The 19,827-nt window shown below is 42.7% G+C and overlaps 1 protein-coding gene across 2 annotated transcripts in view; it reads right to left on the reverse strand.

The window, feature by feature from the left end:
- The window catches only part of Cpvl (carboxypeptidase vitellogenic like), a 104,139-nt gene that overhangs the window by 43,800 nt on the left and 40,512 nt on the right, over window positions 1-19,827 (reverse strand). Inside the window, exons 8-10 of one of the 2 annotated variants that reach the window (XM_052172537.1) lie at window positions 19,397-19,528; window positions 14,274-14,372; window positions 12,553-12,726 (exon numbers count right to left, since the gene is read on the reverse strand). In XM_052172537.1, coding sequence (XP_052028497.1) covers window positions 12,553-12,726; window positions 14,274-14,372; window positions 19,397-19,528 — 405 coding nt within the window. The remainder of the gene's footprint in view (window positions 1-12,552; window positions 12,727-14,273; window positions 14,373-19,396; window positions 19,529-19,827) is intronic. The other variant, XM_052172536.1, reaches the window with a different exon arrangement.

Raw genomic sequence — 19,827 nt, forward strand, 5'->3', positions numbered from 1 at the left:
TATTGTTGCCCTAACGAGCTGAACAAATCCATAAGGTTTTGTTCCCAGTGTTCAGAGGGTTGCTACAAGGTTCAAGCCCTACCTGTCACCCAGAGAGGATTGTATGTCCATATGGCTTCAATGCCACCCATTGCCCTGAAGAAGACCTATCAGAATCTAACACTGGGTGTCACTTGGGTGTGATCGGAATACCCAGGGGTGCTCCCCGGGAAAGCCAGATGATAACAATAACATAATGTGGGAACACTAAAGAAAACCCCAAAATTAAATACTAGAAATGGATGCAGGAAGTCAAATAACTCTGTGGATAGGGCTTACTAATAGACAGGAGGATGGTCAGAAAATGTAAGGTTGAAGACAAGATGGAAATATTGGAACATTCCAACAATAAGAAAGATAAATCAGTAAGAAACTTGTCAAGATATTTGGGAAACCATGAAAAAATCAAATCTAAGAATCATGAGCATGAAAGGGAGTATTCTATTCCAAAGGCAAAGAAAACATCTTGGTGAAATGACTGCAAGAATACCACCCCCAAACTAGGGAAAGAAATACCTGTTGGGATATAGGGGGCATTCAAGGTGGCAGACATACAAGATCAGAAAAGGGCTGCCCCTCATTACCTTAGAATTCAACTATTCCTTTATGTAGGAGGAAAGTCAAGCATGAGCAGCTGGCCAGCCTACCAGATCGACCAGAGATCTACCAGAATTAGCACACTGCGCTTCTAAATAAGAGCATGGCACAGCATGCTCCTGCAACCCAAACACCGAGTTCTGAAGTAGCAAGAGTAGCTGCAGGCTGTTGGCCTGCAAAGGAGTCTACACTCTCGGGTCTCATCTAATGTGCTCTTTCTGCATAGTTGCCCAGGGACTCTGCGTGCTCCCTATCTAATCCAAGGCATTGTGCTCACCAACCCGGTCATAGGCTTTCACCAGCTAAGTAGTTTCTCATGTGCAGTAAGCATACTTGAAACCTTCTCTGGAGTGGTTCATATTTACTGACCACAGGCATTGCTGTCTTGTCAGGGAACGCCCCTTTAACGGGGACACAGGTAGAACAATGAAAATCTTGAAAGTGGCAAGAGAAACATCAACTCAGATGTAAAGGGAGATCTACCAGAATAGCAGCTCATCTGTCAACTGAAACGTTAAGCGTCAAGAGAGCTTGAAATGATGTCTTTCGAGTTTTGAAAGACAGCAGCAAGGACTACCTCAGACCTAGCAAAGACCTTCTCTTTGAAGAAGAAACTTTCTGTGATAAAGACAGGATTTTAAAAGTCATGGCCACTAAGCCTACAGAAGATCCTTGAAGACTGAAGAGAAAGACAAACATATCCCTAGGGCTACAAGGAAGAATAAACCACCCTTGAATAACAGTTAAGCAAGAAAGGAACAGGAAGACTGGCAAAGACTACCACCCACTCCCACTCCAAACGACAAGAAACAATACGTAGCTTTCAAAACTAACTCTGTATAGTAATAGTCTCAATTCCCCCATCAGAAGACAGAGGCTAGCAAATTGTTGTAAAAGATAGCAGATTGGATAAAAAAAAAAAGGTCAGTGCTCCTACAGAGAGACAGCTAATCACATAAAGGCATTTGCTGGCAGCCTGGCAGTCTTGAGTTCAACCCATGGAACCCACACGGTGGAAGGGAAGAACTTCCTCCACAAGTTGTCCTCCTACCCATCCACAGAAGCTTGGCACCCTGACCCAGCAAAGTTAATTTAAAAAAAAAATCAACAGTAGGATTCATCTATTTGTTGTTGCCAAGAAACAGATCGTATCACAAAGGATAGATGTTTCCTTAGGGTGGAAGACGATGTAAAAAGCTATCCCAAGCAAACAGACCCAGGAACCAAGCCAGTCTTGCTGTTCAACTATCTGACAAAATAGATTAAAACAAAAAAACAGACAGACGAGATAAATCAGGCCACTTCATACAGCTTAAGAGGAAAGCCCATCAAGAGAACACCACCACAGTTCTGAGCACATATACTGATCATGGGTGCACCTGATTGAGAAAAGCAGATGTCACTAACAACACAGATCAACCTCAATACAGTAATCACGGGAGCTGTGATGCCCTACTCTCACCAATAGACAGAGCATTAACCTGTCATAAGAAAAACAGAAAGTTAGGTGTGGGAGGTGCTGTAGTCCCAGTACCACAGAAGCAATAGCATGCAGCACTCTGTTAGTTCAACACCAGCCTGGTCTACTTAAAAAGATCCAGGCCAGGCTTGGGGAGATGGCTCAGCAGTTAAGACCACTAACTGCTCTTCCTGAGATCCCGAGTTCAATTCCAGCAACCATCTGGTGGTTCACTGTAATGGGATCTGTTGCCCTCTTCTGGTGTGTCTGAAGGTAGTGACAGTGTATCTCGAATACATAAAATAAATTAAATTACAAAAAAAAAAAAATCCAGGTCAGTCAGGGTAACATAGTGAGACCATGTCTTATAAAAACAAACAGCCAAATAAAATAAACTAATAAAATAAACAGAGAAACGGCTAAATTAAATGACACCAAGGGTCAAATGGACTTAACAGACCTCTACAAATATTCTAAACAGTGCAGAGCACACATTCTTCTCAGCAGCCCATGGGTCATTCTCTAATTAGATTATATCACACAAAGCAAGTCTTCACCAACACAAGAAAATTGAAATAACTTCTTGTATTCTCTCTGTTTGCAATGCAGCAAATTGCCGGATTAGCAGCAGGAGCAACAGCAGAGCATGCACAAAATCTCGGAGATGAGATAACACTGCTGAATGGGTGCTTGAAGAAATCAAGGAGAAAGTCAATACGTTCCTAGAAACTGAAAATAACAACACCACAAACTAAAAAAATACGGATTCTTAAGAAGGAAGCTAGCCCGGTAGTGGTGGCACATGCCTGTAATCCCAGCACTTGGGAGGCAGAGACAGGTGGATTTCTGAGTTCGAGGCCAGCCTGGTCTACAGAGTGAGTTCCAGGACAGCCAGGGCTACACAGAGAAACCCTGTCTTAAAAAACTTAAAAAAAAAAAAAAAGAAGAAGAAAAGAAAGGAAAAAAAAAGAAAAAGAAGAAAAAATCAGAGAAATTGCAAATAAGTAATTTATTAATATATCCTAGGGAACTGGGAAAAAACGAGAACAAGCCAGACCTCAAAACAGTAGGAGGAAAGTAGCAATAAGATCAGGACAGAAAGTAAGAATGTGGAAATGGAAAAAAAAATCAATGAAACAAAGAGTCAATTCTTTGAAAAAATAAATAAGATTGACAGCGTCTTAGCCAAGCTAAACAGGAGGGAGAGAAGCCTTAAGTTGACAAAAATGAGAGATGAAGTTGTTTAAGATACGGATGAAACTAAGAACTCACTATGACACACCTTAAAAGCATATATTTTATAATTCAGAAAATAAAAACCAAGTGGATAATTTTTTAGATGAAATGATGTCTCCAAACCAAACCAAGACAATTTCAAGTTACCTACACCAAAGCAGTGAGACCAATATCAAAAACAATTCTTCCACCAAAAAGTAAGTCACGACCTAGATGGATTCATGGCGGGACCCATCAGACCTCCAAAAACCTAATACTAATGTTTACCAAAGAATTCCATAATGTAGAAAGAGAAGGAACACTACTAAATTCCTCTGACAACGTCAGCATTATTCTGACAACAAAACTGCATAAAGAGACAGAAAAACAAAACAAAACAAACAAAAAGCCTGAAGATTAATCTTCCTAATGAACATAGCTGGAGAAAGGGCAACAAAATACTTGCAAAACACTTTCAAGAAAATTGTTCATCACGATCAAGTACCTTTGATTGTTGACATTTCTTATAGATCAACATATGGAAATCAACAAATGCTACACATCAGCAAATGGACTCAAAGACAGACAGTACACGGTCATATCAGTAGCTCTGCACCTATCAGAAAAGGTTTTGAACAAAGTCTAACATCCTTCTGTGACACATCTATATTACTACTGGGGTAGCCCAAGGATTCTGTATCCTACAAGAGAGATATCTGTCCATCCCTGTTGATTGCTGCTCTGTTCATAATGGCAGAGAAATAAGATCTACCACCAGATGAATCAATAATTATACACAGCGAAATTTCACTCAGCCGCAAAGAATAATTAAGTTATAAAATATGCCCAGGAAAGTGGATAGAACTATAATTTTTCTATTAAGTGAGTAAACACAGACTCAGAAAAGTAAACACAGAATGTTCTTTCTTGTATGTGGATCTTAGCTTCGTGTGTGTGTGTGTGTGTGTGTGTATGTGTGTGTGTATGTGTGTGTGTGTGTGTGTGTGTGTGTGTGTGTGTGTAATATAAAAACCTTAGAAAACAGCTGAAGGACTACACCTTTGCTCTCTGGAGTTAGGCACTGGATTCTTAAGTACAACAACAAAGCACCCACAATGAAAGAGCTCAGAGATCAAGGAGAATTCATCCAAACCAGGAACCGTGAGCCTTAATGAGCGCTATGGCAAAGATGCCAGCAACTCTGAGAGCTGACAAGACACTAACACGAACTGTGGAAGGCACACAGCTCAATTGTTCAAAGACAAACCAATAAGTGGACAAAAACACCAAGATAGAAAGTTCTCCAAAGACACAAAGCAAGCAGAGGAAAGAATTGTAAGGCAGAAAGCACCATCGGTCTTGAAGAGAAAACAACCACAAGGCTTTCCTTCCATCCTTTCTGTTCTGGCCTCAAGGATTTTTCTGAGACACATGGTAAACATCATGTCTCCAACAACTGTTTCATTCTCCTCAAAGCTGGCCTCATCAAATTTCAAAGATACTTTTACATTTTTTGTTTGTTTGTTTGTTTGTTTGTTGGGGGCAGTGTGCATATGGCATGGTGTGTGTGTGTGTGTGTGTGTGTGTGTGACTGTGTCTGTGTGTATTCCAGGGGAATGTGTGTGTGTGTGTCTGTGTGTATGCCACAGGAATGTGTGTGTGTGTGTGTGTGTGTGTGTGTGTGTGTGTGTAGGTCAAAGGACAACTTGTGAAGTTGGTTATCTTTTTCCATTATGAGTATCCTAGAAACTAAATTCAGGTAGTCAGGCATAGCTGAGCAATCATTTTTACCTCCTGAATCACCTGACTGGCCAAGCTTCAAGATTCATAGTTTCTTGCTTATTTTGTGATTCCATTTTACATATGCAGGTTTACTTTATACAGTTATACAGATATGTAGGCATCACGTGCCCTACATATCAAGCTTCTTGACTCTCCCCATGTTCACTCTGTATGGCAGCCTGTTCATTTGTATGTTAAGTGATTTCATTTTTAAGTTGGGAACTGTGATGCTTATTATTTCTTGTCAATTTGACTGTGTTTAGAATCACCTAGGAGACTCATCGTCAAGTACGCATCTTTGATGAAGAGGTTGAACTAAGAAAGGGGGACTCCTCCTGGATTTGGGTGCCGCCAGCCCGTGAGTGAGGCTCCTGACTGAATGAAAGCAAAAATGGAGAAGGCCAGATGAGCACCTGCATTCCCCTCTGTTTCCTGATGCATGCAGGTGTGAGCCAAGTCCAGCTTCTACAGGGACAAGTCCACTTCTAACACCAGGCTATTCTTGACATGACAAACACACGATGAGCCTAACAAACACCCTTCCTCAATAGTCTTACTTTTTGTCAGTTATGTGGTCACAGAGAAAAGAAAACCTACAGAATGCAGAAAGTACACATTTACTAAGTTTAGCTAGGAAAAAATCCAAGAGACTAATGTCCTTCTAGGTTTTGGGTTATTTCTGCTGGTTGAGTGGAAACTACCCACTTGGGGACAAAGTTTCACACCTCCCAGATCTGGTGTCAGGCCCAAGGCTAACAACCACACTTCATATGGGCCCAGCAGCAGGGCCCCAGCTGCAGACCTGTATCCCCAGGATGCTGAATCCTCAGGATTCAGACTTCAAGTTTTCTGGTGGTGTTTTTGCTCTAGATCTGCATGTATTATGACTGTACTTGTAAAGTGCCCAAGAGTTCACAGTGCTTATTTTATAGGTGGCTATCCAGTTTTTTTCAGCACCATTTATTGAAGATTAACCTGCTCCGTTGTCCTGCCATTCCCAACTTGTCAAAGAGCATCTGACTGTATTTGCATGGGTCTCCTCCTGAGTTCCATTCTGTCCTGTAGATCCATTTGTCTAGCCTATTGCCCATTCTATAGGAAGTCTTCCTAAGTCCTCCAACATCCTCCATCTTTGATATTGTGTTGGCTATTATGAATCTTTTGACTTTTCATATACACTTTGGAATTAACTCATCTACGCATGCAGCTGACAGACTTTGGGGAGAAATTGAAACTGTGGATACCCTTGTGAAGTACTGAGGTTTTGGTAATGCTAACTTGGCCTGTGCACGAACAGGCAACATTTCTCTATTCTGTGTTATTTAAATCTTTCACCAGTTTTGTGATTTCACATTTCACTAGGTCTACACCTAAGTTTCTCATTATGTGTGTTTGTTGGCATAAATAGTACTGTTTGGATTTCAAATTATTTATTGTTGATAATTAAAAGTAATCACCTCTTGTGCATTTATCTCATATCCTACAACTCCAGAACGGTTATCCAAGGAGTTTACTTTTTAAGCTAATTCCTTTGGATTTGTTACATAAACTATCATATTCATTATTTGACTCTCTTTTCATCTTTTGTCTCTTTTGTTGTTTGTGGTGGTGGTTTGGTTTGGTTTTTTGTGTTTGGAGACAAAGTCTCTGTATATAGCCCTGACTGGCTCAGAAATTGCTATCTAGACCAGGCTGGCCTCAAACTCACAGAGACTTACTTGCTTCTGTCTCTCAAGCGTTTGAATTAAAGATGTACCCACTAAGCCCTTCTCCCTTTCCTTTCACAGAGGTGAATTTTCCACAGAATATTTTGTTTTTTTCCTCTTTAAAAAATCTTATTAAAAGTTGCTTGCGATGCGGATTGACTGACAGCAAATTCCTTTTCTTTCTGTTGTCTAAGAATGCCTTGTGTATTAGATTTATTTGTTTTGCAAGTACCCTGTCTAATGTTCTCTGAGTAGTTTATATATAACATTGATTTGCATAAATTTCCTGTCATTAACTGCTTACAACATTGCTTCTGTTGCTTTTTAAACATTCTCCCTGTGGTCATAACACTGCATGAAAGTCACTCTGTTCTTTCTCTTGTCACTCAGAAGCTGTTCAGCGGGGTGGAAGCTGTTTTGTTCTGTTTTGTGTGTTGGTTTTTGCAGTTTCAGGTGCGATATCTAAAACTTATTGATTCTCTCCTTCCTCAGTAGTACCCAGTCGCTAACGAGACTGCCAAAACCTTAATGTCTTAATGTCTGTTACAGCATCTTTATTACAAACGTGTCTGCTTTGACTCTTAGAATTCCCACATGTCCATATCTAGTATCTACCTGTTTGTACATTTTGTTGTTTTCTGGGAAAGTGCTAATCAGGTATCTTCTGTTTTGTCTTAATTCCTCATCTGGAATGTTGCCATTCTTGTCTTGTTCTGGGTCTAAGGAGTACTCAGTGTCTTCAAACCATACTTGCAAAGTCTTGTTGAAAGGTTGGCACTGTGCACTTGGCAGTAAGAACTGCAAGAAACAGGTCAAGATAAGCAGCTGAAAGACTTGAAATGGAAGCGCTCCACAGTCTCTGTCTCTTGGGAGCCTGTGCTTATAGACTGTGAACTTCTCAGAACTGTGGGCCCCTGACACTCGCTGATGGAACAGCATGCCTAAAGGGGGCTGCAGATGAATAATAGAGTGCCAGACTTAGAACGGTTTAATTTGGCCTTTTTCAACTCTCTGATGGTGGTGGACCTCTTCATCCATGTTTGATCTTTTCCCAGGTCAGTCGCACACACTTGCAATGCTGTAGTGACAACAAGCTACAGCCTTCATCAGTCCATGCAGATCAGGAGGCGACAGCCACCCAACGGTGTGCTGCAGGACTGGTAGTTGGGGTTACTGCATTTTGTGGTTTCATTTCCATTGAAAAATAAAGAGCATGAAGTAGTCAGCCTTTAGAGTAGTGCCATGGAAGATACTTCCCAGCTGCAGACTAGTGAAAGTAGATGGAGTATGTTGGAGGTAGCCTGGGCTGAGTGCTAAAATCTGTTAGGTTGTATTAAATGCATTTTCAATTAGCACCATGTCTAACCTACCATGCCTTTTTGGGGGTGGGGTTGGCATGCAACCTCACCTTATGTAAAGTAGAAGCACCAGCAGGCTATGATCAAACTCCAGTAGGCTTGGTGCTGAGAAAGTAGTTGATCTCCTTCCTGGGCAGATCTTGTTAAGATCATGGTACTTGGGCAGGGTCTACATTGTTTCCCTGCCCTTCTTCTTACTGTTATAAATGCCAGGGAGATTCCCCCAACAGTTTCTTGAGAACCTGGACGAACAACAGCCCAGTTTGACTGGGCTTCCAGTGCTGTGACTTCTACATTCCTGGCTCTACCCTCCAGCCACACGCTGATCACAGTTCCATTTCCTCCTGGGGCCCTGTCCTACTGAGGTCCCCCTCCTTCTGAGGTTGTGTTCCAGACAGGGGGAGATGCTCCTCTTTATTTGCCTCCAATGTGGAGTACTGTGGCTTGCTCTGTGACCTCATTTATTCACAATTTTGAGAAGCGCGGTTCTCCCTGTACTGATGGTAATAATGTCTTCTAAACTCCCCAAGTTCTAGACAAGAAAGTGGAAATCTGTGAGGCCTTTTCTGCTTTTATAATTGGGGGGGGGGTGCGGTTCAGGCATAAGCCTGTGTATGTGAGAAAGAGGGGGTGAGAGGGAGGAAGGAAGGAGGAAAGGAGACAGGAGGAAGAAGAGGAAGAGGAGGAGGAGGTGGGAGAGAGAGCACGCGCATGTGCACATGTGTGTGGAGAAACCTCAGGAGTTAGCCCTTGATGTCCATCTTTTTGAGACAGGGGCTCTTTGTTGCTGGATGTGTACTCTAGGCTAACTGTTACACACAAGTCTGGGAATCCTCCTGTCTCCAAGTCTCATCTTGCCATAAGGTGAGTGCATAAAAGTGGTTTCAGAAGGTGTGTGAGTATTCCAGATCTTCACACCCACCCATGGGTGGAGGTCTTTACCCACCGAGCCATCTCTCCAGCCGTCTCACATCACCGCTTCACTTTTATGAATAGCTGGTTCTTAGATATTTTGGAAAGTTCTTGGTAACTGGTTATGGTTATGAACATTATAACCACCAGGGACTGTTTTTAAATATAATCTATCTTAAACCTCATGGAAGCTGACCTTTTCCTCTCTTATTCTATAATAAGGAAACTGAATCTCAAAGAGTTAAGTAGTCATTCCAAAGGAAGAGCCATGAGCTCAAGTTCACTGTTTTACCTGACCTTTGAGTGTGCGCTCTAGGCCCTCGTGGTCTTTTATCACACAGCCCCTAAAAATCCTGACAAGATTCTAATCTAATGGAATCTTGAAGAAATTCCAGTCATCTGCCAGGTTACTCTAACTGTGCATATCTCAGTTTACCATTCTACCATCGAAATCTCAGCATCTGCATTTCCCACAAGCCTTTGCAAAAGCATGGCTGTGCTTGATGTTCACATACAAACACACGGAAACACCATCACAGACACTCCGGAAGGCCTTCCTCATTCTATCAGAGGTATGGCACATTGGCTCAAGTGGACAGAGTACTGGGAAAAGACTCCTGTGTTCTTATGAATAGAAATAGGCTTACTACTTTCTATGACAAATTAGAGCTGAGTCTTATATAAATATAACTTTAAGGCAATAATGTCTTAAGCCAATCTATGTTGTTCTGACTCTGTTATATACACATTGAGGTTCGCCATCGGTAATGGACAAGCCAAGAGCAATCACTGCCGGGAGGGCTCTACCAGCTGTCTGCATGAACGGCTGCTCTGTTCCACAGCCTCCCTGTTCAGTCGGCATTCAGACTGACTGTACAGTTTGTTCTTTCTTTATTGCAACATGTATTATCTGCAACACTAAACAGTTTCCTTTTGCTGGAGATTGATGTAAATTTGAAGCATACAGAGAATATTTATATTTCATTGGAGTTTAAATTTGAGGGTGCCAAGGTCTTCATATTTCTGTCTTTTCCCCAAAATACATATGTTGGTACCAAATCCCCAATGTGGAGACTTGGAAAGCAACTGAATCATGAGGGTGAAGTTCTTGAGAATGAGAGAAAACTATATAAAGCAATGGTTCTCAACCTGTGGGTATTGACCCTTTGGAGGGTTGAAGGACCCTTTCACAGGGGTCGCATACCAGATATCCTATATATCAGATATTTACATTACGATTCTTAACAGTAGCAAAATTACAGTTACGAAGTAACGATCAAAATAATTTTATGGTTGGTGGCCACCACAATGTGAGGAACTGTATTAAAGTGTCACATAATTAGGAAGGTTGAGAACCACTGCTACAAAGTAATCCCAGCCTCTTCTGCCAAGGAGGACTCTGCACAAAGGCAATAGGACACTGACTCCCACTCCCATCAGAGAACTCTGCCCCAGACAGCAGGTTCTGGTACTGAGAGCAGTAAGCTTTTGTAGAATGGAAATCACCTACTCGAATATTTTGTCATAGCAGCCAGAAGACTGAGACAGCTGATTTGAGCTATAGATGCAACAAATGGAGATGCTGAAATATCCAAGTGTTCTCTAGTCAGTGTGTTTCTCTTTAGTATCTAGTGATCAGCTTGAAGTGATGGTTAGCATTAGGAACATTATATCACCGGGAATGCTGGATCTTCCACCCTAGCCTCAAATGCTTTAGAAAGGACTCACTTTCCAGTGTGTGTGTGTGTGTGTGTGTGTGTGTGTGTGTGTGTGGTGTGTGTGTGTATATATACACATCTCAGAGCCCAAATCAAGAGCCACTTTGGAATTTGTCATTATATCTAACTTTTTATGTTTTAAAACACAAGTGCTAGCCGGGCTGTGGTGGCGCACTCCTGTAATCCCAGTACTCTGGGAGGCAGAGGCAGGCAGATTTCTGAGTTTGAGACCATCCTGGTCTACAGAGTGAGTTCCAGGACAGCTAGGGCTATACAGAAAAACCCTGTCTTGAAAAAACCAAATCCAAAAAACCAAAACAAACACACAAACAAACAAAACAAACAAAACCCTACACAAGTGCTAAGTACTTTTTTGGTTTAGTAAATTGAGAATGATAAATACCTAGTTTGTTATGACAGGTTTTCTTGGTATATTTTTGACACAACTAAGGTTTCTTTTATTTATTCACTGCACATAGGCAGGTGCTTTGGGTCTTCACCTACATAGCTATCAAGTACCCAGGATGGCAGCAGTGTGTCCTAAGGATCACCAAAGGAGAATGCACTCAGAGAGGAGGACAGACTAAGAGCAGACAAATACCATATTCTCTCAGCAGAACCCAAAGCGAGGATGGTTGAAATCCTGCCCTGGTGTACTGAGGTTCTGTCTTCCCTGGAAGGTAGGGTCTCCTCATGTTCTGCAGGCTAGTAGATTTTACACAGGTGTTAAACCCTGTGTACTAGAACCAGAACAGGTGAGATTTCCCTGGGAGTACTCTAAAACACAAGCTGGTAAGTATGTGCTTGTTCAGAAGCTTCCTATACTACAGTGCATGCTGTACACTGAAAATCCTCAGGACCGTTCCTAACACAGACATCACAGAAGTATATGGTCCTCAAGTTAGAAAGAAACAGTAAAGGCCTGTGGATCTACAGAAGTAGTATGTGGAGAGGTGAAAATTGAATAAATACATTGAAAACCGGACTTTCTTGTCTAATCCTACAAGGTGCCTTACAGAGCACTAGGTGTTAGTCTTTTGTGCATTTCGGGTACCATTCTTGCCTCTCTTCACTTCTGCACTCATCCTCCAGGGTTGCCCTACCCGTGGACCATCCCTAGGATCAGAGATGGGTGAAGAGAGTGGTGCTAGGAAAGGACCAATACACAGGGGACTTTTTGCCAGATCACCTGCTCTGGGTATCCACCCTGATACTGGGGACCAACTGAGGGACAGCTCTCTGTGACTTCCACTGGGGCGTCCTATCGCCAACCAGTTGGAACATGTCAACCCTAAACACAGTGCCTGTTCAGAATGCCCTGCTCTACTCAGAATGGACTCATTGCTTACTCCAATACAACAGCCCCACAAGGCTGGGCCTGTGGCAGATCTGAGCAGGATAATCCCTGGTCAAAGCCAATGAGGGCGATTCCTAAGCAGACGCACTCCTGGATTAACTATGATGAGGCCGTCATTCACATCCTAGGGTAACTAACAAGGACAATTGATTATCATGCAAGGCTAGACATCTTCTTGGCTTTATTTCCTTTAACTGGGTAAGTATAAGAGCTTTACTCACGGAACTTACTTTTAAGAAATCATTAAAAAGACAAATAATAAAATAAAGAAGGCTATTTCTATTTTATAAATAGAATAGGTGATAACTTTTGAAAGGAGGAAGTAAAATAGGAAAAAAAGGAATTTCCCTCTGCTCATGGTCGCCCAGGAGATTGGGATAGATCCTCACCCTCCACGGCCCCTGCTCACCTTGTAGTAATTCATGATCTCAGTTAGCCATGGTTTCACCGACTTCACTGTGTCCTCTCGCAGGTACTTCTCAACCTCAGCACCATCACTGAAGTTCTGGTTTCCCACATGGATGGCTTGTCTCACTTGTGGGAGCGACAAGAATTTCGCAAAGTAACTTTGGTCCTCGAGTTCCTGGCAGGAGGCACATTACCAGGTGTCACGGAGGAAGATGTCAGGCACAGCCCACCGGGAAAGCTGAGACTCCCTCACGACTCACAGCCCAGTAAACAGGACAAGACTAAACTGCTAACTTTTCCTCATGCTTGACATGTTAATGGGGAGTCCCAGGTCAGGTAAGAGGGACCCTCTCACAGGCCGAGCACAGAGAGTCCCCTTCGTTTGCAGTCAATAGCCAATCTGCCCAAGAATGGATTTTCTTTCTCGGACACTAATCTTTTGCAGTCCTGCCTTCTAATTAGCCAGCTCACTGGGAAGAATGTTGGAGAAAAGTAAGATTATGTAAGGTAATTGCTCCATGACATTGGCCCTAAAAAAGAAGGTTAAATGGCTTTTAAGGGACCAGGGGTGGCATAGTGGTTTAAGGCCATTGTCTCTCCTTGCTGTTTTCTGCTGGTCATTAATCTCTCTTTGTCTAGCCCCCACACAATCAACTGCTTATAATTTAGGGAGGAATTATATCGCATGTCTAAAACTGATACTTAATAAAAGACATAAAACAAAAGTTACCCACAACCCTTACTAAAAAACAAAAACAAAAACAAACAAAATACTCCTTAAAACTGTCTATATAATCAGGAAACTTAAAAAAACAGGAATAAGTATTCATCTCTTAAAAATCCTCCGTGTTAGAAAAATACTGTTTAGGATTTATGTTCAACAATTCTGTGTTTCATCAGCCTTTTTTTTTTTTTTTGGCTGTGAATACATTACTTTCTACAGAAAAACATCATAATCACAAATTCTGTTTCTCCGTTTCCTGCCATGTTTTGTTATTGGTAGAATATAAATCCAAACCACAGGGCTGGGAATCCCACCAAAACTGACTTCATATTTTACTTCCAAATAGCTCATAAATAAGTCAATTTAAAAACTGAATGTATTGTGCTGTTCAGTAGACCAAGAGTCCGCACATTTAAACTGCCAAGCTGGCTCTCTCTGTCTCTTCATTTAATTCTATACAAAAGATGTCAACTCTGGCCTACTTTTATGAAAGGAACTACTTGAATACTTTAAAAAGTATTCCAGAGGGCTCGAAGCGAGGGCTGCCCTGGAGGCCCAAATGCCTCAAGTTAAAAGTAAGACAAGGAAAATATTTTCAGGAAGGTTGGGTAGCACTGATTACCTAAGCCATCTTAAGTGCAGAACAAAGAGTGTGGATGTTTTCAAGAGACTCATAGATTAAAGCCTAGACCCAGAACCCAGCGCTGCTATCCTAGCCTGGATCCTTCACAGAATTCCCCCACCAGGAACAAGGACTAGTAGGGAAACTGGGTTAATCAGACACCATTCTGAGCTGTCTAGAATATCACATGATATGGATGTCGACCTAACAAGCCCAGTAGGAAACAACCCCCAAAAGTCAGGTGATGAGATTCTCCAACAAATGTCAGGCATGGTCACCTAGTTTAAAATGAGCTATATTTTTTCAATCAAGGGCAGTTTGGTTTTGCCAAAGTTTTAAGCACACATTACTACATTCTTTAAATTGTGATCATTACCGTGCACTGTAAAATGTTGTAGTAATTGGTACATCCTGTCACATTCTCAAAGAAAGATGGACCACTTGTTATATCTCCATCCAGCAGCTTATCCAGAATCTAGGTCAAAGAGGGAGAAAGAGAAGGGCAGTGTCAGGGAGTGGTAACAAGCACGACCATCGTTATATCATACAGCCAGGGCATTTTTCATTCTTTTTATTTGTAAGATGTGTTCGTCTATATGGGTGTTCTTATGTGTGCACATATGCATTCACATGCATGATAGACATATGCATGTGTATGTGCATGTAAGTGCATGCGCACACCTATGGAGGCCAAAGACAATCTAACATTCCTCAAGCACTGTCCATAGCTTTATTTGAGACAGGTTCTCTCGCCCACCCAGGACTCACGGGGTAGGGTAGATTGGGCTTCTCAGCACATGTCCATGCCACCATGCCTGAGCTCTTGCTCTCACTTGGGTTATGAGGCTCCAGTTCAGGTCTTTGGGATTGCACAACCAATACTCCACCAACGGAGCTACTTCTCCAGCCCTTATATTTTCAATTTTTTTTTCATTTTACTTTCTGATCATTTGTAGCAGGCAAATGCCATCCCTCATAGAATGTGCATTCTATGGAAACCGATAAGCATGGCGAAGCAGATCATGTCAGGTGTTAGCGTGGTATGTGCATTCGGGAACAGTAAGGAGAACAGGAATGGGAGGTGCTATGGGTGTGTGTGCCAACATGTAGAGGACATCAAAAAAAGAAGTTTCACTTAGAAGTTGACATTCTAATTACTACCCATTGGCTGGAAGAAAGTCAAGAATATAGGCAATCGGAGAAAGAACATTGCAGGCAGAAGATAGTAAAACCAGATGCTTCAACTTGAGGGTCTGCTTGGTGAGAGGGGTTTCCTTCACATGGCCTCTGGTCACATCCGCAGTGTGAGCAGAGAGAGCAGGGTGTGCAGGCTGAGATTCAAGGAGTCTATGGAGTTCAAGGTCTTGGAGCCATTGGAGGGTATCTACGGGCCCAGCAGGGAGGAGTGTTCACCACAGCTACTGTTTTTCTCTATCTATAGGCTGATGCACAAGGGCCAGCATGGAGGTAGCAAAGAAGCAGTACCAGCCATGGCCATAGCTTAGCCAAAGATGCTGAAGGAAGCATCTGTGGAGCTGAGCGGCTTGAATGTGTGGCCCTGGGTTTAGGTTGAATAATCAGAGAAATGAAGTCGTGGGGCTTGGGGCTCCTGAGGAGATGGTGGCTCAATGGGATGAAAGGTACCAGAGCTGCACAAGTGCACAGTTGGTTCATTAACAGGCGTAGGCCGGCAGGATAGGGTGTGGCAACTGAATAAATGCGCTGGGCCTCAGACTGTGGGTGACCGGTTCTGGAAAGATTTTGTTTGGTTGCTTATTTACTTGGTTGGTTAGGTTTGTTTGTTTTTACTTAAGTTTTGATTTTGTAGCAGGGATAAGCAACTCCTGGGAGAACGGGATTGTAGAAAAAACGCAGAGGCTAAAGGACAGAGGAACTGAGTATTGAAACACCATCCACACAGTCACCAGGAATTTTGATGGGATTGATGGAGAATGTGAAGAGATACCACAGGGTAGACAACTGCCCGGAACAGTGCTTGGTATGCTCTCTCAGGCTATGAAATGCAAAGCTTAAGCCTTTAGGAGGAAGAAGTGCCCTGGCAGCTGGCCTGGGTTAAGGCTGGAAGATGAAGAAAGGAGGGGGTTGAGAATGGGGGAGGAGTGGTGTTTTCTCTGTGCTGCTGTATTTTAAGAGGGCTTGTATGACATGAAATCAACACATTCTAAAAAAAAAAGCCATCCATCAAGAATGAGTTTAGTTTATTAGAAGATAAAATACCATCATCCTAATGTTTGGTGAGGAAACTAAGCTTCTCAGAAGTGCAATAACTTGGCCAGGGCACACACTGATGATGGCTCTATCTCCTCTGTGACCTCAGCCTGTACTCACAAGCATGCATCCACTGCTGTACTAGCAGTCAGACTGCACTGTATCCCTGTCCTCAGTATCTCTGATTGTGCAGTATCCTTGTGTAGAGATGTGAGGATTGAGAAGGGTAAGGAACCATCCAAAATCTGCTAGGCATGCTGGGAATTCTGCTCTGGGCTGCATCTGGAGAAATGTCCCCACTGCATCTTCACACTGAGGAGATACCTGCTTGTTTAATAAAACTATAGGTTCATTGCCCCGAGCAGGTGTCTTTCTTTAATTTGTCCACTCTATTCTAAAGTCGTGCTGAATGCACACATCACTGGTGGAGTCAATTTGGGTTCTATGGTGGTAGGTCAGTTGCCACACAAGGTACTTGCACACAAGCATGAGGGCCCATGTTCAATCTTCAGTACCTGTGTCAAACCCCTGAGGTTGTGCTGCTCACCAGCAATCTCAGAGCTTTGGAGATGGGAACAGGTAGATTGCTGGGTTCTCTGATTAGCTTCTGTAGCATTTCTCTAGGAGAGTCCCAAGCAAGTGAGAGACCCTGCCTCACAAAGGGAACATCTGTGAGGAGGCCTGACATCAACCTCTGGCCTCCACATAAACATAAACACACATCTGTGATAGTGTGCATGCACAGGCACACGTGTGCATAGACCACACACACACACACACACACACACACACACACACACACACACTAATTTAATAAAAAAAAAAAACCCAATAGATTGTTTCCACCAAGAAACAAAATACTTGCTGTCTAACAAACAATGTGTCTAGATTAGTCTAGTCTTTAGAAATCTACATCATAATCAAAACTTGTTTCACAGAGAATGTTCGGTGATTTAGAGCATTGTTAGGAGAAAAATAGAAGGGACAAGAGATCAGCCATTTTACTCTTGGAGAACTGTGGAGATGTCCCCTGATTGTAACAGAATATCCAAAACTATTGCATGAGGGAGAAGCACTGAGCATGTAGTCAAGCAGACCCATTACAGTCCTAGGACTCCCACAACCTCTGTGTGATCTTCAAGAACTCATGACTCTCCACTGGGCCCAGCATCCCCATCAGAGCATATATGTGGATAACTTTGCCTGTTTCCAGTGTTCCCAACAGATATTACCACTCTTTTACTGGCTGACTCATTTTTAAAAATCAGAACACTGGGTCCTAGGGATCTGCTCGGCCATTAAGATCACTTGCTGTTCTTGCAGAGGACCCAGGTTCAGTTGCGAGCATGTACATGGTAGTTAACAAGCAAGTATAAACCCAGTTCTGGGAGATCTCATGCCTTACTGTGGCCTCTAGGGGCACTAGGAATGCATGTGGTGCACATATATACATGCAGGCAAACACTTATACACATAAGATAAAACAAATATCGCTTTTAATAAAAGAGTGAGAACATCAAACAGGCTGAGTCTGCTGGACTTGAGATTTTGACATCTGTATCCTCTTGAATTTCAGGATGTTTTAGCATTTTTAGTTAACCTGCTAAGCACTGCTTTGTCAATTTCCTTTGAAAACTCAGAGTTTTTTTAATCTATCACTCAAGATCTTGGATCAGTGATTAGAGAGACATCCCATGCCTTTAAGGACTGTGGTGTTTTAATTTTAATTTTCTACTGAATTTGGTTTGGGAGAGACTCCTGGGCCATAGTCTCACTGTCTCTAGCCATACAAAATACTCCTACTTTTCAATAGTTCCCCCAACCTGTGAGTGTTGTAGCCATCATATCATATGCTGAGGACTTCATTTCTTCCTTCCTTCTCCAGGCCTGGTCTTGCTTCAGACGCTGCTTAACAATCTCTGTGTGCTTCTTCTAAACCATAGTGAATGCTTCTCTCTTGCAAATTAGTCTCACACCACATAAAATTTCTCAATTCCCAAGCATTCCTCTTCCCTCCCCCCTCCCCCATCTCTACCACAGCAGGTCGCCTAAAGCCTAAAACTTATCTAGAAGAGACCCCTCTTGCCAGGGAAAGCTGGATCTTACATGCTCCCAAGACAATCCTGCTTCCTTCATGTTTACAGCTGTGCAAGGCATCCTGGCTCCACATTTTTCAGCCACATCTGGTGCCCTGACCCAGAAAGGAGAGTCTGTGCATCCTGCCTAGGGCTGGGACTTCCCTTTCACAACCCATCTGCACAGCTTGCTGCTCTCAGACTTCAAAGCAAACCATGTCAACCTCCACAAGGGATCTCAGTAGTGGCCTGGCACCCTGCTTACAAAAGAGGCTTCGCTTCAAATTGCTTCTTTTCCCCCAAGTCTATACGTCTCCTGTTTTGGTCGGAATCGGCATATGTGATGCTTCTGAAAGACTATTAACATCAGGGCTTGGTCCGAACAGTCACGATGGCTTTAGGCATATAAAGCACATGAGAGAGCAAGCCGATTGAGGTCTTCAGAGTTCATCCCGCGCTTGCGTCGTTCACCTGTGTGTCAGAAAAGATGGTTCTACAGATGCATAGCAGAAGTACTGAAGGAAGATTGTTTGCTTTGTATGTATGTTTGCATTGGCTAAAACATACAAGTTCTTCCATCTCAGTATTTAGTGTAAGATTATACCAACCAAAAAAGGAAAACAAGTAGGTAAAGGTTCAAATCATATCACCACTCTCATGTTCAAGCGTTAGGTTAACTGCGTAATAATATTCATGCACACTGTGTCTCTTAGGAGATGTCTCTTGGTACACTACATTTTGTAGACTTTGATCCTGACACTCGGAGGCATGTGACTTTGGTTACACACAGGGTCACCTCTATGGCTGAAGTACTGCTTATGGACATAACCCTTCTAAATGTGTCCAAGCATCTGTTGAAGCTCAGGCATCCACTTCCCAGGTTACCTTGCTTCTAATTTTTCCATATGCTACAGAATGCCTTCGGGCCCCACACGACATTTAAAGAAATCGGAACGTCTAATGAGAGCTGCAGTTAGATAAGCATGCCGGAAGGAGCTCGGGTTAAAAATACAGCCAAAGTGAGCTCAGAGACATGCAGGTGGTGTGCATGTTCGCTCATTTCACCTCCTGATCATAGAGAGAGGAGAGGATAGATACCATCCCAAAAGCTGGAACACCACGGTGTGCCCCTGACCCCTCCTCTCCTCACATGGTTCTAATTGCTCAAGGGCATCCTGGGGGCCCCAGCACTCACTTCAAAGGCCTTCATCCACTCCTGCTCTTTGATGTATTTTATGCACTTGCTACACTGCTTCTGGAAGTGCTTTTGCTGCTGTTCATCCAACAAGCCAATTTCATACAGGAATGCCGCATACCCTCCTATAATCTGGTGACAGAAGTGATACACATGAGCGCCTCAGAGAGAAGGTTGGGCGCCCTTTGCTTCAAGAAGCAACATTTGACCTATGAGTTTTTGCTGGGCTTAGTCAATCCAGACTATTATACACACAGACATATACAAGAGCAAAGTCACACACACATCACGCGCAATCTGATGTTGGCCACCACACAGGCTGAGACAGTAAGTTGACACACTGAAAGGTTTAGCTAAGAATTCAATTTGAGTGAAGTCAACCTTACTTTTTAACGAATTAGGCCCCTAGAGTATGAGGGGAGTTTATTCAA

This window comes from Apodemus sylvaticus, chromosome 2 (assembly GCF_947179515.1).
Source record: "Apodemus sylvaticus chromosome 2, mApoSyl1.1, whole genome shotgun sequence".
NCBI classification, from domain to species: Eukaryota; Metazoa; Chordata; class Mammalia; order Rodentia; family Muridae; genus Apodemus; species Apodemus sylvaticus.